This window comes from Blennius ocellaris (assembly GCF_963422515.1).
Source record: "Blennius ocellaris genome assembly, chromosome: 8".
In the NCBI taxonomy this organism is placed as follows: domain Eukaryota; kingdom Metazoa; phylum Chordata; class Actinopteri; order Blenniiformes; family Blenniidae; genus Blennius; species Blennius ocellaris.
Window position 1 is genome coordinate 20,222,332 of NC_137657.1, and position 20,120 is coordinate 20,242,451.

The window sequence follows — 20,120 nt, forward strand, 5'->3', positions numbered from 1 at the left end:
TTAATAAGGCTATGCAACCAAGCAATGGTGTATTCAAACAGTCATGTCAGACCTCATCCATTACCTCTATATCCTACCTGCTTATATTCTGTTGAGCTGAACTGATTATTATTTTGTAGGATCTGATGGAAGTTTTCCAAAGCCGTGAAATTCAAGTGACCAAAGTACTCATTCAGGTTTTACACAAACAGAAACAGCTTGAAGAAAAGTGTCAAGACCTTGAGAGTGAGAAATAATATTCGCATTTACTTGGTTCCTGGGGAAAAAAAAGAGGGGAAACAACAGGACTGAATTCATAAATACGCTGAATCAATCAAATCAATCAAATCTGATTCATCTCATCAATGAGAAGTTGGGACTTAATGGAGTCCACATTGACAGAGCGCACTGCGCCATGGCGATGAATGATTAAGCTGCAGGATCCCCGAAGTGACCCAGACCTATGGTGGTACGATTTCAGAGCTGTATGGAGAGGCAAAGGGTGCTCCAGGCCGCGTGGACAAAAAAGGACATACGGCTGAATGCCAGGATTTCTTTCGACGAGGAATTCCCAGTGCCGATGTACACAGAACACGCAAAGTACAGACAGGTACAGGCGCAACTACATGCACACAACATCAAGACGCGCATCCTGTATCCTGCAAGGCTGAAGATATTTGGAGCAGATGGCAAGAGCACAGTGTGGGGAAAACCCTCAGACTATAGCCTTGAGGGGTTGCAAAAGTATGGAATAACCATGGAGGCCTCCTCTGAAGAGCTGGACATAGAGGCGATATTGCAAACAGCAGGTTGGGAGAGTCATCACAGTAAAGGAAAAGCACAGTGTGTATCTGAATTGACTTCAAGCCAACAAGTGTACGTACTCAACTATCTACTATATGAAGAAAATAAGGAAACAGACTCAATAATCTGATGATGTTCTCGATTGCCTCAAACTGTACAAACCTTGTTTTCAATCAAATCTGATTCATCTTGCAGGAAAAAAAAAAAAAACTCAATTGTCCAGCAACCGAAAAAGGAATCAGCTGAAGCCTGTAGCTTATTTTGCCGATCCTGTACCATCAAAGGATTACAAAGATTTAAAGAGCTCCTCCACTGAGCAGCAATTTAAAAGGCAATTCAAATGGAGAACAATCAAATCCTATGAACTACAATAGCTAAGTTAAATGCTCCATTGATTTTGCTGAAATGTGATTTGTCAGTGAACTGCAGGTAATCTATTTTTCTTTGTTTATTTATTTACTTTTTGTGTTTGTGAGCTGCGAGCTACAACAGGTTACATGATTTGTGTCTGTGTGACTGATTTGAATATGCTGTAAATTGCACATCAGTCCATTTTGTGTAGTTTTCTGTTATGTGTTTGAAGAAAGGGGCACCCACTATAAGTTTAAATTCATTGTGCTCATTTTCAGTCATGTAAACATTCAATAGAATAAAATCTGAGATAATTGAAAACAAAAATCTTTGAAAACGACTTCCAGGGTACAACATTTTCAGCACGCTCTATAACCATATAAAACACAACTCCCACATTGCTGCATGTGCACACTACAGTAAATAGTTTTTCAGCACACACATGAGTAGATGTTCAAGAAGGATACCTGCTTCTCTAGTGTACATTTACTATACCATCATCTGCATCACATGTTTTTTGTTTTTTTTGTTTGTTTTATTCATTGTTTTTTTGTTTGTTTTTTTATAGTGAATACTGAGTTGTGTTATGACAAAGAAAGGTCATGTGTATGGTGATGGTTTTTAAAACATTGCTATCCAAATAATGTTTTTCCCTTATCAAAATCACTGCAATTCTGAATCACTCCTTTTCTTGTAAACATGAAAGCCATTAAAATATAAGCCAGGAAACAAACATCCTTCTAACGTTCTAATGTTTCTAACTACAGTATAGAAGACGCCCTTAAAAAAAAATATAATGTAACATTCAGTGTTAGAAAATGTAACTGTGGGTGTAATTCATAGACTGGGAGAAGCAGATATATAAGTGGAAATAAAACGGTGGCCTTGCCGTTCCACTGGACCTTTGGTGTATCAATCTGTCACTGTGAGGATTTCCATATATGTGGGCAGGTGCCACAGCTTCTACTGCCTGTGTGTAGCAGGCCATGACAGGAATATTACTACAGCGTATGGTCAAATATCCAGTTTTCCACTCTGTGCCCCCATTTGCACATTAGTATTGTAGCTGTACTTCCCTCAGAGCATCACCCACTGATTGCAGCAGAGCACTGCACATAAAACACAGTGTGCACATCTGCATGGGCTTTCTATTATTACCAGTGGGACCACGTGGCAAGTTCGACCTGATTTCGTTGACAAAACATGACTTGCTTCAAGAGAGGTTGAATGAATATTAATAGGAAGTGGCTTGAGATCAGTGTCTTAATGGAGGTTCAGTGTAACAATATTGATGGTCAGAAAAGAAGACCAAAAAAAGTCAAGTCATCATTCAATAGACTGTCTTGTAACCTGTGTTCTACACAACCTTTGAAAGCTCTGACTGTGGTCCCTATGAATGCATCCAGTGTAAGAAAGGCAACCCAGACACTGGCCAGAGATAAATCCTACTCATTTCCTGTGTTGACAGTCTGAGGCTGCTTCCTTGACTCGGTAAAATTAACGGCCCAGAACGTTATTTTCCCATCCAATATGCTGCCATCAATCATTCGGTGTGCCTTCATCACTTTAAAAAATTATGTGTCACTGTTTTCGACAAAGGCAAAGCAACAAATTTAGTCACCAGGCAAAGGAGTGATGATAAAACACATGAGTTTCAGGGTAAAATGAGTGGGATGTAAAACTTGTGCATGACAAGTTTGAATTCATGCCCATAAGGGATTAAAGACGCACCGTGCAACAATCAGTTATGGATAGTTAAATGCTGTAGTTCAAGTGTTTGTGACTGCAGGATAAATGTCTTTAAAAATATAAACGTCCAGGTCGGACCTGCTGCATTTGAAATGGTGACATATGCAGGATTGTAAAAATCTCACCAACACCAGTTTTGATAGAAGATTGATCCACATGTTGACCTCACAAACCTCAAAGTGTGAAAAGAGTACTATTCACACATATGTATAAAATGCAAGAAAGTATGAATAGTTTGGAAAAGGAATCTGTCCTATTGACTCAAAACTCTTCATCTATCATACATGGTTGACACAGCATTTATTTTGGTATTGGAAGACATTTTGTTCACAGAATTTCAAATGTTCTCTGTATATGAAATATTAGCCGATCTGCATTTTATTAGAGAGGAAATCTGCATCTGCTAAAATAATGGCAGTTTGACGAACATGTATTTATCACGGACAGACAACTGGCCTCATGTAGTCTGGTTGATGAAGCAGAAAGTGTATCATAAATGTAGGCTGTGACTGCTCTAGTGTGAAGTATGGCGTTTTATTGTGGAGCGGGAAATTGCAAGTGCCAAGGAACACAAGTGAGTGACATCAAGGAGGAGAGTATGGTAAGGGAGCATGTAAAGCGCATCCTCATTTCACTTCCAGGCTGATGCTCTCTTGCTCCCTGATCACAGAACAGCAAAGGCTGATGGGAGAGCGGATGGGCGGGGGAATGTGATTTGAGGGCATCAAGAAGCGGAACTGACAGAGACGGATTCACTGTGGCCCAAGCATGGAATTGCTTTTCCTTTCCCCTGGAACTGAGCTGGAAGTGTCTGCAGCTGCAAACAATCTCTAAGCAGCAGCTTTCACAAAGCCCAAGAGCCAGAACCATGAAAGCTCAGAGGCAGGTGAAGAAAAATGCTGAACTATTTAGAACAAATAAATATATAAATAAAAAATAACAGGTGGTGAGGAATAAGTTAAAGTGAGCTCGGATTCCTGAAAAGTGTTGTGTCAACAAAACAATTGTCATTATAACATATCATGGGACTTTTCTCTTTTATACTAGAAAAAGTAGTTTGGCGGGATACATATGTGATTTTCAGAATGTGAAACCTTCTGTGAGTCTGTTGAACCCAAATGGTTTATTGCCAGAGTGAGACGAGGGATAGAACGTCCAACCTTGGGGCAAGAAGACGTCCCTATCTATGAGCTGAGTCGTGGCTTCTAATTTTATTTGGAGCCTTTGAGAGATATTACTAATGATTAATGTTACTGGAATGCCACTGCTTTTGGCAGTAATGTTATGATACTGTTACTTTTCATGAAGTTAGTGACTTTTGCAAGAGATGAGAACATTTGAAGAGTTCCTTTCTGTTTCTGTCAGCTGATGTTAGCCTGCCTCCACACTGCTGAATATGTTACATTAGATTACTTTTTAAGAGCCTTTTTCTAAATCCATGCTGGTGGTTTATCTCATCTGTTTTGTAATACATCATTTATTTCATTTCGCTCAAGAGCAGGTTTCATTCAAAAATCGGCACAACAGATAATTGAACTGTCTCCTACATTTAACTCAAACAGACCAAAATAACAACAGTGCAACATCCATCGAACCACTTCCAACTAAGTGGCGTACCTTCAGCTAAACTTAAATTATAAATCAGGGGTTTGACCCACACAGTGCCGGCAGCAACTTACAGTTAATACATTCCAAAAAACGGACACAATAAAAAGTAAAGCACAAGTTACTTTTTCAGACGAATAACTTTTTTTTTGCAAAGGAAAGTAACACTACTACTTTTATTAATGATTGAACAGTATTTGGGTGAACATGCACACTCTGCAAATTCTGAATAGACTCCAACTACATCATTACATGCTTTCTCAAGGAAATCAAATTTTCTGCCGCAGTGGAAAAACATAACTTTGAGGTTAATTGGTGACCAACCTTGCTCATAGAAGTGAGTGTAAATGTGTCTCTGGTTGTCTGCACTGTGATGGACTAGAGACCTGTCAGTGTGTGTCCTGCCTTGTTGGCTGGTTTTCACTGCAGCACCCTTCAACTGTAAGTTGGATTAAAAAAAAAAAAAGATGGACAATTAAAGTCCCTTTTTTGAAATGTGTAGAACACTGCTAATGCTATCAGTACAAGGATCCCATTAATCTATTTTGCTTTACAATGAGCTGCGAGAGAGATGTTGTGGTGAGAAGCGCCATTAGAACTTCTCCGTATCAGAGAAAAAAACCCCAAAACAAAACACTGATTAATGTTGTTTGAATCCACTGAGACAAATGTCTTGTCTTAATGTCCTTAAGTGTAGGAGTTAACATTTGCTCTATGAAGAGTCCCTGTTGTTTCACCCTTAATGGTGCATGTCTGTGAGGACATGGAGCATTTCCACACAAACGTCCTCACTGCAACACAACCTGCTATTGAGATTCATCGACTTTTTTTTCCTCGTCTTTATTACAGAGTCGCTTCACATACTGAAAACCATCTGGTCGCCGTGGCTGTCAACACTGCTGACAAGGTAAAAACATGTTGGGGTAACCAATCAGCACATTGAGCCCTGGCCAGTCTAAACCACTGAACATGTCAGAGTCTTTCATCCTGTCAGTCGACCGGGTTTATTCAGGATGAATAAGCGTTCATGTGTGTGTGAAAAAGCGAGAGCGTTACCCTGCGCCTCTGCTCCTATTGTCTAACAGGATTCAATGTGTTCGTGTTGAGTGCCCTCTTCTCGTTTGTTGGTGTCTATTCAATCTGCATCTAAAGCATCCCCACTGGTGAGGGCTTTTACAGCCCACTGACAAGTGAAGTGAAAGTGAGCAGTGCTACAATGATGAGTGAATAATACATAAAGTCATTGGGTTGTTCTTCTCAAACATTGCAAGACATATACACCCGGGCTAAAGTGTCCTTTGCTGCGTGTGCAATAATACTGTCGAGAATCAAGAGAACAAGAATGGCCTTAATCATGGAACAAGGATACGAGAGTCACGTAACTAGCTATTCTTCCATCTGTAATGCAAGCGTCGCATTTGGCCATTCGTGGCAATTATGGCCGTTTGTTACCACTTTAGAGACTCAAGTCTGGCTCGATGCAATATTCAGCAGAATTCAATGTTTTCCTGGTTTTTTTTCTCTCATTCCAGCACATTAACATCAAGTGAGGTGTTATGGATGCCACAGAGTATCAGGGAACTCAGTCTTTAAAAAAAGGAAAACATGTATGAGCATAGAGCTATTGTTCACACATTGGGAGGCTTGACTCTGTTTTTGTGTTTTTGTAAGTGCACTCTGTTGTTTTCCTCTGTGTCCCTCCTTCCACTCTTTCAGATCGCTAAGGAATAAAACTGAAAAACACAATCACAAAGCCAAATATTCATTTCCAATGCAGCCCATGTGCAATATGTAAACTTGGAGTTGGCGTTGATGCTAAAGTCTAATTGGATGCAGTGACAAGTGTGTTGCAGACCGACTGAAACAACGTGGAGTGTGAGGGTGGTCCTGAGAATGTGTCTCTCTTTGATTGACACTACAACATCAAACACAAGTCCCGGCAACGCATGTCATGACCTCCTCACCCCCGGTCTCATAACAGAGCAGGCGGCTGACGAGAGCGCCGGCTAAATCTTCACTCCACAAATGCTCCAGCAGCTGTCAGACTCGCACCTCCACCAATCTTTCTTGACACTGAGCAGGTGAGCAGCTGTGGGGGAACAAAAAGTGGGTGAGTAAGGAAAGGGGGATGGTGTTGTGATATGGAGGAAGAAATCTTCGGTTACAGAAACAAATGCAGACGTGTGGCAGAAAAGTGAGAAGGGGAAGACAAAAAAGAGGGGGACAAAATGGGAAATCGAGAGAGTGGGAGTGAAATTGATAAAAGGCTTCAAAGGGGGAAAAAAACGGGAGTGAGACAGTCAAATGTAGAGAAAGCAGGGCCATGAATTATTCTATTGTTATCCTGTCTGACAGCAGTCTCTAAGGGGCTTTTTTTTTCCTACAAGGAGATATGCTTCAGGTACAGACGAGTACGGCCCGACCCACAGAATAAAATATTAAAAAGTTCATATCTGCATGCGTGTAGATCCTGGATCTTGGCCTGCATGACACGACAGCATAATCCCCTGTGCTCCATAGTTCAGGCACAGTATTAAATGAATGGGCCAAGGAAAGAGATGAAGAGAAATAGTTCTTTCCTTTCTCTAATTAGGTTTGAAGGTTGAGAAAGACCAGAACAAGACTGTAGCAGTTGCTCTCTCTAGGCAAAAGACAAGACTCTTAAACCCGTAGACCAATTTGTAGTAAAACCAGACTGTCTGACTGACCTGCAGGTGGGAGATGGCAGTAAGTGAAGAGCAATTTGTCAATTTATATTTAGTGAGCATCTAATTATTAGCTAAACGTTCTACTCAGAGCAGATAGATTTTAACTTGCGAGATGAAGAGATTGAATTTTCAAGGAGAAGCTGGTTGGTTTATTCAAGCATGAAAACAATCTGTGACGATGCCATCGAGGTATCACCTTGGGGTTGTAAGACAAACAGTAGAGATTAATGAGATATATTAATATTAGTCATTGTGCTAATTCATTAAACTTCTGGTTGGCAGACAATGTCATACTTCACGCTTTACCTTGATGGATTTCAGGCTTTCACGGCAACCCATATGTTATAATTGAGAAAATTTAACCCTGAAGGTCCAGTTGTCTGCAAGACAATAAAAATCAACAATGTATAAATAATTATCATATTATCCCTGACACAAGGATAGGATGCATCTAAGAGCAGTTGTTTCTGTGGTGTTTTTATTCTTCCAGACAAATGAGTTTACTCCACTCAAAATATTCAGCAAAATGCAAATGCACTTAAAGCACTCTAATTGGTTTCATAAAAGTTAAACAAAAAACACACCTATGAATAATTAATGGAGTCAGACTTTGTGTATAAACTACATTTAAAGTGGACACAGACACACTCAAATGTATTAGTTCATGACCTCAACTTTTACATTGGGCTAAAAGCTACTCTCAGATTTCATGATACATTCGTGATCTCCATTCTGCAGGAACGCTTCAGAGAAAGGTCCTGATTTTGTGGTGAGTTTTTTGTCAAATCTGTCTTTGAATAAAGTCAAAACAAAACATGGATTTATTGTGTTATTATGACATAAATGTGGATAAGGATGATCCACATGGCTTTCATTTTGTCCAGGGGAATAAAGCTCGCAATCTGCATTATCTTCTTTTTTGTAACAGGCGTTTGAAAGATAAAACATTCAAGACATCAAAGCAATGCAGTGATAACTTATTTTCACGAGAACATATGCAAAATGCCCTTCATCATCCCAGTCTAAGCTTAAATGCTTTGTCATATGTAATACTTATACATACATTGTGCACTGCTACTTATAATACTGTTGCCAGTTTCACAGCAGTTTGAAGTTCATGCTAAAGCAAAAAACGTTCTGATCACATCATTACCGTGATGCTTTCATCCCACCACCCCTCTGCTACACCTTGTTGTCCACATTCATCAATCATGTAGCGCTGAAGCCTATAGTGGCCAACGGTGGGTGAAAAAGTAATCCCTATCAGCAAGTGCATTCAAACCAGCAACCTTCTTAAAACGGTGCTAACCAGTGCAACACCATTTAATTTCATTGCATCAATTCAGAAATCCATAAGGTAATTGATATCGATGAGCACTCTGCCCTGTTGATAGCAGCGTCAGTATTCATTTCATATAGCCTTTGACTGTGACCTTTTCAAGGCACACTTCACTTCACCCTTGCTAATTGGGAATAATTTATTTTTATTTGAGTTGTGCTTTCCTCTCCTCAAGTGTAATGTACATTCGACATTGGCCTAAATAAAACAAACAAGAGTGACTGTGTCCCGTGTGAGAGAATGAGACTATTCTCTTCAGGCTGAAGCACTAAATGAAAAGAGGACATGCTGAATGAGACGACATCGGTGTGAAAGACAAAGTGTTGAAGTGTTTTGGGACATGTTTTCGTTTTATGCAGACACCAGTTTGTTTTGTTATTTATTTATTTCAATGTGCATGGCATTACTCAACCATGGCAGAAGGAAGATAGGTTGCAGCTATGGGGATGCGCGAGCAGGAGGACACAGGGCTCCAGGGATATCGGAAGGAGGACTGGGGTTACAGTGTCCTGCACTCGGGGGTGTCTGGCATGGAAGAGAGATGAGAGTGCAGAGCACTCCCTGAGGTTAATGTAGTACTATCAGTTGCAGAACTGTCCTCTTGGAGCTGCATCTATTTCAACAACCGCTGCAGGAAAGAAAGTGGGAAAAAGACAAGATGAAGGGAGAGATGAGGAGAAAGACAAAGGGCAAATGGAGAAAATAAAAACTGAGACAACAAACAGGAAAATGAACAATCTGAAGCCAACACATAAAGGCTTCCCCTTGACATGTTTCTTTGGAACCAGGCTAAATTGATGGTATTAAAAAACAAATAATAAAAAAAAATAATTATTATTATTCATAAATCAACTTTAAACAAAACGTTCTCCAAACATTTAATTTTGAGGACACAAATATATCTGTTTACCCTATACATATAAACACATGCTCTTTTTTTCCTCAAATCATTTTCTCATCGAAAGCAAAGGACAGACACATTCTGTTTCTTTGGCTTCTGTATATTGCTGGTGTTTGTTCATTACTTGTGAAGTAAATCAAAAAGACTTCTGGCTTTTCTGAAGTTTGTCAAGGATCACAATGAAGGATGATTGATGTGAGACGTCGCTTGTGGCCCCATTTTTCTGCTCTAAATAAACCGAAGGATAAATCCAGTTGCTAAGCCAGTCCCTCAAAGGGCTGACCTTTTGATAAGCCCATCTCTCAAATTTATGGCAGCTCGGAGAAGCTTTATTGCCACAACCTAGAAATGGCTCGTGTTGACATAAGATCATTTACAAGCCTCTCCTCAGAACCCTCAAGGCTCGACATCTCTGTATGTGTACTAACAACAAGCGATTATCCTTGGGGCGAAATAACTTCAGCCTCCGTCTCACCTGAGATTGTCTTGTTATGAAGACACTGGTGGCAGAGACTGATTTTGTGTATAAAATCTCGCTATTTCAGGACTACAACGTCCTACTTTGCACTCTGTGGATTTAACAGCCCTTTTCTGCCTAGTTTTATTTTACTGTGGCCATTTTGTTCCCCTCCACTGACTTGATTCAACTACTGAACTCAAACCCACAAAATGATACAGGTCAGAGCAACGTAAGCTAAAGGTGGCCAGTGTTAGTGCCGGCAGGAAAGTCTGTGGCGATTCTAGCACTCAAAGGGTGAGTGTGATAAAGCGCAAAGAGACGGTTGAGTCACTCGTGTGTCCTTTGATTGAAGTTATCTTCCTCAGGCGCCTTGTTTGCCTGGGTGATCCAGGCCAGAACCATCAGGAGCTTCCTCTCATCCTGTCGTTCATGTGAACCATGACTTTCACTGAACTGAGAGCGCAACACGGCGATAAGGGCTCCACTCACTTTGACTGAGGCAATGGAACCATGTGAGGAAACGTGGTGGACAGAGCCATCTGGCCAGCTTCTCCCTGTCCTCGCTCTGCTGAGCACAAAGCTACAGCCACCTGTCTTGTCTGCTGCACTTTCCAGCAGAAGTTGAATACCACCAGGGTGGTAGGATGAGATAATATGGGGATAGTGTTTGTTTACTATCCACCTTGTACATTTTACTGAGCGAAAAAAAAAAGTCCAGAAAGTGGAGACAAATTCCTCCACAGAAAATAGCACTCTTCACAGGTCTGTATCAGCCTACAATGCATCCCCAGTTGTATACCAGATAGTTGTCCTGTTTTCTAAAAGCTTCTAACATTATTTTCATGTCATGTTAAAGGATACGGATCTTTTCTTTTGACTTATCGACCGAGGCTGGAGCAAGGTCGTCCGCAAAAGCTTTTGTGACAATATCCTCCCTGAGAATATTGAATTTTATCGGACTCTATTAGCAAAGCATTTGGCTCCAAAGAACAAAGATTTAACGTTTAGTAAGATACACCAGATACTGTGCTTTAGAAAAAAACACATTCTACTGGGATCATATCTCCATTTGGCAAGAGGCAAACACAAATTTAAAGTAGTGATATCAGCTATTTGTTCTTGTACCTAAGGGAAAACCTGTACAACTGCAAAAAAAGAAGAAAAACTATGGGGGGAAAAATCACTTTGAGAATGAAAAATACATTTCTATATAAACTATTGGGCTTGAGGGTCATTAGAAGTATCACAAAACCTAGTTAGTTGTTGATGAGTGATTGATAATTATGTAGACCAAAAGAAAAACAACTTTTGTTTTAAGTTGCTGTTATCAGTAACATTGCGATCCATCGACTCTCACTGCCATTTTACAGAAACACCACATTGAAGTGCATCTGCTAAGGTTCAGCAGAGAAAAGCCGTGAGTGAAGGAGTATAAGACAGGAAGCCCTGAGAGAAAAGACAAAGTGCTTTTTGGCTCTTAGTCTGGAGATACGTTACCTTGACCACAGCAGTCATTACACCATCAGCATTAAATGATAAGATTCCAATTACCTGCTAATTTCAACCACGGCTCAAATATGAGTAGTTAAAAGATGGGAAAGGGATTTCCTTTTGTAATAGCTTTCTGCAAATGAAAAGGGAAATTAAAAGAATCTTGAAGATGTTAAATAAGGTCTCATAAATAATCTGCCTCCATGAAAAGTTCCTTATCTGTGTCGCATTAAATATATAAGGAATTCCTACTGCCTCTCATTGATGTGACTAATGAATCATCTCATGAACGGCTGCATCTTCCAACACACCTTCATTGTGAGTTTGTTGTTGAAGACTGATCAATCGTCCACCAATCTGAAAGCAAATGGCCCACAGTGTCTTCAACTCAACAGCAGGGGTCTTGTCCTCTAATTAATCTGACTTGTCCCTCCGCTAAGCACTGGATCAACTTGCAGGACTGCTGCATTATTCAACGTAGCCGTGGGTGAGAGAGGAAGTCTGCGGTCTGGAGTCACCTTACTCTCAGCAAAGCCAGAGAGCTGAAGAGGGATGAGAAGGAGAAGTGAAAGTAATGAAAGGAGAGTTGAGAGCAGGGGAGAGGTATGATGAAAAGGGGAAAGGGAAAGAAATAAGGTGGGAGATTAAAAGGCGGGGTAAGATCAAATGTTCAATGTGGTTCGAGGCGACGGGAACTGCTAAAAGACCACATCCGTACGAGAAACCGCAGGAGGGGTTGGTCAGAGGTTTTTCGACAGGAAGTCCATGTTGAGCTGTCAGTTCTCCGCTTCTGCTGACAAACCAGTCGTAAAAACCACAAGCATCTTTCAGCTGTGTGCGCATTTTGGATTGAATATCAAATAATACTTTGACAACATATCTGTGTTTCCTCTTTGTTCTTTATTGTTAATTGTTGTTATCCTTCAGAAGAAAACTCTTCCGGAACCACATATACTGTACATCTGTCTTCTCTGTCATGACTCTTTTAAATACACACCTGGTCCCCACAAATACAATGGTCAAAAACACAGTAGTCACGTATCGTCAGTTTGTGTGTGTGAGAGAGAGCGAGAGAGCGAGAGAGAGAGAGAGAGAGAGAGAGAGAGAGAGAGAGAGAGAGAGAGAGAGAGAGAGAGAGAGAGAGAGAGAGAGAGAGAGAGAGAGAGAGACAGAGAGACAGAGAGAGAGAGAGAGAGAAGTTCTGTGGCAGCTGGCGACTGCTGTCACTCAGAGAGAAGTCGTAATAAAAAAGCTTTGGAATGATAAAGGTACAATGTGCTTGTGGCTGCTGGAAAACACAGTAGATGACTAAAACATGTAGATCTTGATATTTTGACATTAACTGAAATGTAAAAGCAGACCATGGATTTATACATGCTTTTAGAAGTAGGGAGACTCGGTTCATACTCATCTATTAAAAGTTCTCGCAAAAAAGAAGGAAAAAAAAAAAAACCTCACAAAATGGTCATTTACGGCACATTCAGCTTCGTGGTTACGTAGAGGTTACTTTACTGTATGTCTTTACTCTGGGCAAACATAGACTATAGTATTCACATAATATTCACATAACATATCATACATCTGTTATATACACATTTCTTCCAGACTTGAGAAAAAGTGTCCAAGCACTTCCTCCAGCAATCATTGGTCAGATCACTGACTACACTGTAGCTACCTCGTTCTTCATCCCCACCAAAAATACAAGCTGCTCTATTAACAACTTAGACTGAGCTTGTTGACGTTGGTGCCCTCTCTGATTCATCCTGTTTTTTTCTGGGGCTCCCACCTGAGCCGGACCAGACCGAGTTAGTCTAGCTGCCGTTTTCTCAAGCCTCCGCGGGCCGGAGTGTGTCTCTCCCTTTTTGTTAGGGCAGGTCCTGGAGTGACACCTTCACCGCCCTCCTTCAAATGCTCAACAAGTGTTGGTGGATAAACCATAACATCAGTTCAAGTGTAATAATGGAGTGTAGAGGAGTATTTTGTGGTTCTGGAAAAAAAAACAAATTAAAGAGAAAATTGTTTCCCATTGCTGTGATTGGGTCTTTCTAGGTGTTTCAGTGCTGAGTCAAATCATTATGTGTATCACACTCCAACCTGACAGAAGAGTTTCTTCCATTGATTGTGGGATAAAGCAGTCCAGTGGTCTCCAGACATTGACCAGTAGCCGAAAAATAGCACATTTTATAGAACAGCAAGGTCAGCAGCCAATTGTGTCACGCTAATCCTCTTCTGCCATGTATTTTCATTTAAAAAAGAAGAAAGACGACCAATAACATTGATCGGTTCACTGGCTGACGCAAAATACCTTTTTTTTCTCTCTCTCTTTCTACACAATCTTGTTTCCCATTTTTTAAAATTTTTATGTATATTTTGCTTCATTAATTTCACATCACTAGTAACAACAACTAACTCCATGTCAAAATGAGCCCCCTACCTGAAAGGGAAATGATAAAATTATAACTGGCTTAACTTGCTTTGACAGTTTACAGTACAACCAAACGTCTCAGACGACAAAAGGAGTAAAAGAGTTCCAGGTTGAGTCTGTAACTCAGCACTGGTTTTAACATTTCACCACAGCATTAATGGAACATCTTTTTTTTTTCACACCAGCACTATGTTTCAAAGTGTTTTTCCACCTGCTCCTTTGCATCCTTCATTGGGTATAAAATACAAACAATCATTTTGGAGCGAGAACATCAGCTGATGCAGTACACACAGTTTTTGTTTGTAGGCATATATCAAGATGATGCTGTAGAACAAAGTAAAGGATTCAAGTCAGTCATTGGGATTGGCACTGTGACAGTAATGAGACAGGAATCTCCCACGGTGGCGCCAGGCCCAACGCCGTGGTCCCTGGCAACGCCCACCGATAGCACACATGGTAATCCAGCACAAACATTATGGCAAAATACAACACGTTGCACAACTGTACAGTTTCTGCATCAATATTTTGAAACACTGGGACAGTCTATCTCAATATTGTAGGTCTTTTGTTGCTATTTAAAATACCAGCATGACCACCTTTGAGGTTTATTCAGAGATTTGAATAAATGTTTCTATTGTCAGAGAGTAAGGCAGTTTATGGTATGGTAGATAAGTCATGCCACAACCACAGTGGACTGCTGTTGTCTGTAGCTCTTAAGAGAGAAGAAAATGCTTCCAAGGTTAGATAATGCTGCTGTAACTCTGGCATTACATCCAGCCTCCTCAATGTTCAAATAAAACGATGAAACACAGCCAAGGTGACCCCCTCTTTGCAATAGACAGGTCCATTTTGTAGCTCGCAATATTGTTTCGCTGCTACAAAAACCCTAAGCACAAAAGAGATTAAGTCCAGGAGGCAAACAGGATCAAGAAAAACACAAAAGAAAATATCAAAAGAGATAAAGATCACCGACAAGGAGGAAATCACAGCTGTACATTAAAGGTTAAAAGTTAGAACCTTGACCATGTTTTTCTTTTTTTTTTTCCTTTCTTTGCTTCCCTCTGCAGTCCTTTGAAAGCCGCGTCCACAGGTCTTAAAGAAGAGGGAGGTCACTGGGTGGCCTAAAATCAAATCTCCCAGCGCATGGGATGCTGCTGCTGTGGTAAACATTTAGTTGCTATCTGCCTTCAAAGCAGTCCAAATACTCCAGGACAAGGTCATAGCAAAATCGATACTGGTCCTGCAGGAAAACACACACATTCTCGAATTAAAAAGTGAAAACAAGAAAATATTGACAGGAAAATTCGACTGATTTAAACACACATTGCTTCAATAATTTTATAGACTTCCATACCAGAGACTCCACCATGTTGGGTTTGCAGTTGCGTAGAGTTTTGACAGCATAGAAGATGTCCACCATGTTCTGGTACTGAATCATCTCGAGGAGAATGTTGCAGGCACAGAAGCTCCCACTACGGCCACCACCATTGCTGAGGAAGAGAAAATCATTGAACGATATTCATCCTTGTATACCACTTCATCCTGTGCAGGGTCGTGGGGCGCTGGTGCCGATCCCTGCTCAGGTTTCAGTCCATCACAGGGCAAACAGAGAGAGACAGAAAACCACACACACTCACTTTCACACCTTGGGGCAATTTAGGGTCACTGATTAACCTCACATGGATATTTTTGGACTGCAGGAGGAACCCATGACCTCCCTGTGAGGCGAGAGCGCTCACCACTGCTCCAAGGGCCCGCATGGTCTTCCTGTTATGTTCACAGGGTGTGACACTATACAAAGCAAGGCTGAGACACAGAACTGAACAGCAGGCAGCAGAAAATCCTGTGTTCTGAGAAGGTTTTGACAACATTACTCTGAAGAAAAGACACTGCGGCGAGCAGGATTTTAGATTGAACTTTTTTTCTTTCAAGAAAAGCTGAGATCCTTCATCATAGTGTCATTATACTTGTCTTTTTGACCTAAAATAAAGGAAAACCTTGGAGTTTTTGGTATTTATAGGTCATTATGCTATCATGTCACTGGCGCAGCCTGGCAATTAGGTTCTAAATGGGTCCTGAACTAAAATGAGTTTGACAGTTTTGTTGTAGATTGTAGAGGTGTCCAAAACTATAATCTGTAAATAATAACACAGAGAATCTCCCGGAGGTCACAGTAGTCAGAAATAGTGTGATGTGCCTCATTATCTACAACGGTCCATCATCTATTGTGCAGATTGTGTGTTCCTTGAACTTATCTGTATCGTTTGTATTCTTTTGCATCAAGCTGTACAATTCCCTTGCAATATTTCTAGCTCGTCCCCATAGAAACAGTTATTGTCTTGTTGTCATTATACTACACTGCCAATTCTGGACAATGCAAAGTACAGAGAGGAGACATGATGTAACACTTCCCTCTTTCTGGGGCTGTAAGCAGAGCTGCTCTGACTGCCTGGGATAAGCAGCATTCTGGCTGTATATGAGGATATTGCTCAGATTTCAGCAGCATGTATGATTCTATAAATAGAAACGTAGATTTAACTGTATACTATATACTATAACTGCTCCTATGAGCATCAGCCAAAAAAAAACATTGACACGGTACTGTCTGAACGATTGAACAGGAGACATGGGAAGCAATGCGCGCACACACACACACACACACACACACACACACACACACACACACACACACACACACACACACACACACACACACACACACACACACACACACACACACACACACACACACACACAGCTGTATGTTAGTCAGCGTTACACTGATGTCTGACCGATGTGTTACTGTCATAGTCATTACAACCAAAGCACAGACACTATCACAGTGACAGGCCATGTCATTCCATGGCTACAGTCACAATCACAGCTGCAGTCGGTCACAATTAGTCCAGCCAACTGTCAAATAGAAGTGGAAGAAATGTGGCGCTTGAACCCATCGCTGTGGTCACAACAGGTCCAGTTCCTGAATCTACATGAATCTGTGGAGACTCAAAATATATAGTTTTGCACTAAAATGAAAAAAGACGACAGGAAAAGACCAAGATTCAGAAACAATAAATCCTGCCCAGGATACATTTGGATATCTGTAATCTAATACTAGCTGCAGACAAATTATGTATTTTGAATGATGAAAACATAACAACAAACAAAATCCCCTCAGTACACAAAAAGAAAATATTAAAAGATATTTACAAGTCAAAGTACAAGTCATATGTATGATTAAGATTGGTCCCAGTTGAACGTGAAATCGTTTCTTAAGTGTTTTTCCCAAGAACTAAAAAGAAATATTGACCAAAAAGTTCAATCATGAGGGAGTTTAAAAATGTGTTTATTTTTATAATAAACAAACTCATAAAACAAATTAAAGTCTGAGTTATAATGATGCACTGATATGAGTTTGACTTTTGCAATTATTTTTTGTCTTTTGATATTGGGTCTGAAATTCATCAGAAATGAACTGAAACGAGCAGTTTAGTTACTGGGACCTTATATATTAGCAGGGTAACATGTTAACATAAGAAGGAAGCTTCAAACATCGATAGTCTGTTAACATTCTGACATTAGCAAGCCTCACTGAGGCACGTGAGACTACATGCCCTTTGCTGGGATTACATATTTTTATGATTGGTAGTTGCGTTGTGGGAGGATTATAGATACAGTGAGGGACTGGTTGCCTGATGGTGAAACAACCAATCACAGTGTATGTAATCCCAGCAAGGGAACTTAGCCTCTCCTGAGGCCCACTGAGGCACTAGCATGACTGCAGACATTTACATTTTTATGAAATGTTTATTTAATACTCTATGTATATAAATGAGCTTTCCCGAGCTCACCTTCCATTAAACTACGGTTTATCTCCCGACTCGCTGGTTGTTGCCATACAAATCCAAGTTTCAGTATCTGAAACCATTCAGTTCTGTATCAATGCACATACGGCAGGTGTTGCTGCATATTATATATGAAGTATCCGATATACCAATGTATTTCTCTCCCCAAAAGGAATAAGCCTTCTAATGTCTTTAACAGACTTCTGGGAGACAATAATTGAGTGTAAGCACAATACAAGTAATCTAACCACCGTGTTTTTGTGGTAATACAACCTCATAAAAAGGCAAGGACTTGAAAAAGCTTATGTAGCACGAGCAGTATATAAATGCCAAGTATTTGTAAAATATTTATACAATATAAAAATAACAACATGGTAAAAAATGTTAGCAAGCAAAAATAGAGGAAATAAGAGCATAATGTGACATACCGAGTGAAATACTGTCCTGGTCATCATAAATGAAAGGCAATATCAATAAAGTACTGGAGGACAATCCATTTCCTCTCTCCTGGGACAAACCCAGCCAAGGTGGGCATGGAAGACTTTGCAGCGTATACAAGCAATATTAAGGTAATCAATCGTCGTCAGTGCTTTGGCAGTCCCGGATTTAGTGTAGTGAGAACCATCGCATTCTGTATTAAGCCATAATTGATTTGATCTCCATAATCTCTTTCCTGGTTGTCGTGGGTAACACTGTGTGACAGCACTGAGTGATGTGCTTTTGGATGGGGGCGGCAGGGATAAACGTGTGACGGGTTGGCAATGAGCTCGACGGCCCATTCATATTCATCAGCCGGGGTGTGCACTCTGGAGGCTTGGGACAACAGAGGAACGTACAGCGCCACAGCCTCCACCATAGCACAGCACAGCACAGCACAGCACAGCACAGCACAGCACAGCACAGCACAGCACAGCACAGCACAGCACAGCACAGCACATTCACGCCGCAATTTCATTTTCCACACTATAAAATAGAGCTACGAGAAATGGCACTGCATCTCATTGCACCAAACCGCTCGTAACTCTGCAGAGACAAAGCCCGACACAGTCTGTCTCCCATCAAACAGATTTGCTCGTGCTTTACCATGTTTTCACAGACATATCTGTGATACTGCCTTCAGAGGATGAGCCTTTGGTTTTTAATGCACTTTTAAATGTCAGTCTTCAGCAGCAGAAATTTGTTGTCAAAGACCTTTTTTTATATAAAAGAGATGCATGTAGCTGAAGGATCACTCACAGGCAGTGCACAACAGTGCGCCCTTCGCCACACTCCCTCTGCCACTTGTGCACTTGAGCCAGCAGGTTGAGGAATGCCTTCTTGGAGTCGGGAACGTCACGATATGCAGACCAGCGCAGGAACTGGAACTGACACACCACCAGCTGACCCTCTTGGAGCTTCAGATGGAAGAGAAAACATAAAGCATCAGCGTTTACTGTACAGTGTTAGCGCACCTACAGTACACGTGTCTGTGTTGCATTAACATTTCTGGGTGTTTCTGTGTTTGCCAGCTAACAACAACTCTTGAGTGCTCCCCAGGCAGCAGACTGGCACTCTTGGCTCTGCTCACTCAGCAGCCTAAATCTGAGATATGTGGCTATGTAGGTATAAGTGGGAACCGAGCTGTGTGCGAAAGAGGTCCCTGTATGTTCATAACCTTGTCCCGTGGAATCTCACCTAATACTTAAGGACCAGTGGAGAGCTCTAAGTCATGCAAATTGGGCTGGCAAAGACACCAACGATGCATGGAGGAGTTACCTCTGTGAAAATGGGATTTACACAATGCACTCCTTTTTTTTTTTTTTGCAGTTCTCTCATAGCCACATACATATGCTTACAATGCACTTACTTTTACTTTTACTCCCTACCCTTGTATATCATTGTCACACATAGGAAAACTATACACGAAAGCTCTGAGAAGGGGGCTTAGGGAGTGAGACGTTTGTGCTACTTCCGTGTGATTCGATTCCTCTCACACCATGCTATGTTGCCCTCTCCTCGACTGAGATGTGCAGTAAGGAGAAGAAAAGGTGGTACAGGTAGAGGGAAATGACAGGGGGCAGCTGACAGAAGAGGCAAGGATGCCAATCAAGAAAGAAGTTCTGGGCACTGCCTGTCACGCTGCTTATAATGACAGAGAAGACGTGCCGCGCATACAGATTTCTCCGATTATTGGTTGACGGTGATCCTGAGTTGAATGCATGCGCTCATGCATATTCCTGTGCATAAAATATGCATGCATACCTGCACACACACATCCTCAACACAAAGCAGTGTGTGAAGTGAAAATTACTGATTCATATATATGAGTACATTTGAAGTGCATAGTCCTGTTGAGGAGAGATCCCTCTGACATCCACTGTGTTCCCTCTACTATGACAGAACTGCGAGGAGCTTTATTTAGCCAATTTCACGACAGTCACATAATGATGGACTTCTTAAAATGTGTGACATGGTTTATGAACA

At 41.0% G+C, this 20,120-nt stretch overlaps 1 protein-coding gene across 2 annotated transcripts in view; it reads right to left on the minus strand.

Moving 5' to 3' along the window:
- Positions 1–12,365: 12,365 nt before the first annotated feature.
- ptprub (protein tyrosine phosphatase receptor type Ub) overlaps positions 12,366–20,120 on the minus strand; it is a 177,188-nt gene continuing 169,433 nt past the window's right edge. For both annotated transcript variants that reach the window (XM_080501174.1, XM_080501173.1), the window contains 3 exons: positions 18,894–19,051; positions 15,167–15,302; positions 12,366–15,052 (listed from right to left, as the gene is read on the minus strand). In XM_080501174.1, the coding sequence (XP_080357300.1) occupies positions 14,990–15,052; positions 15,167–15,302; positions 18,894–19,051 (357 nt within the window). In that variant the 3' untranslated portion in view covers positions 12,366–14,989. The remainder of the gene's footprint in view (positions 15,053–15,166; positions 15,303–18,893; positions 19,052–20,120) is intronic.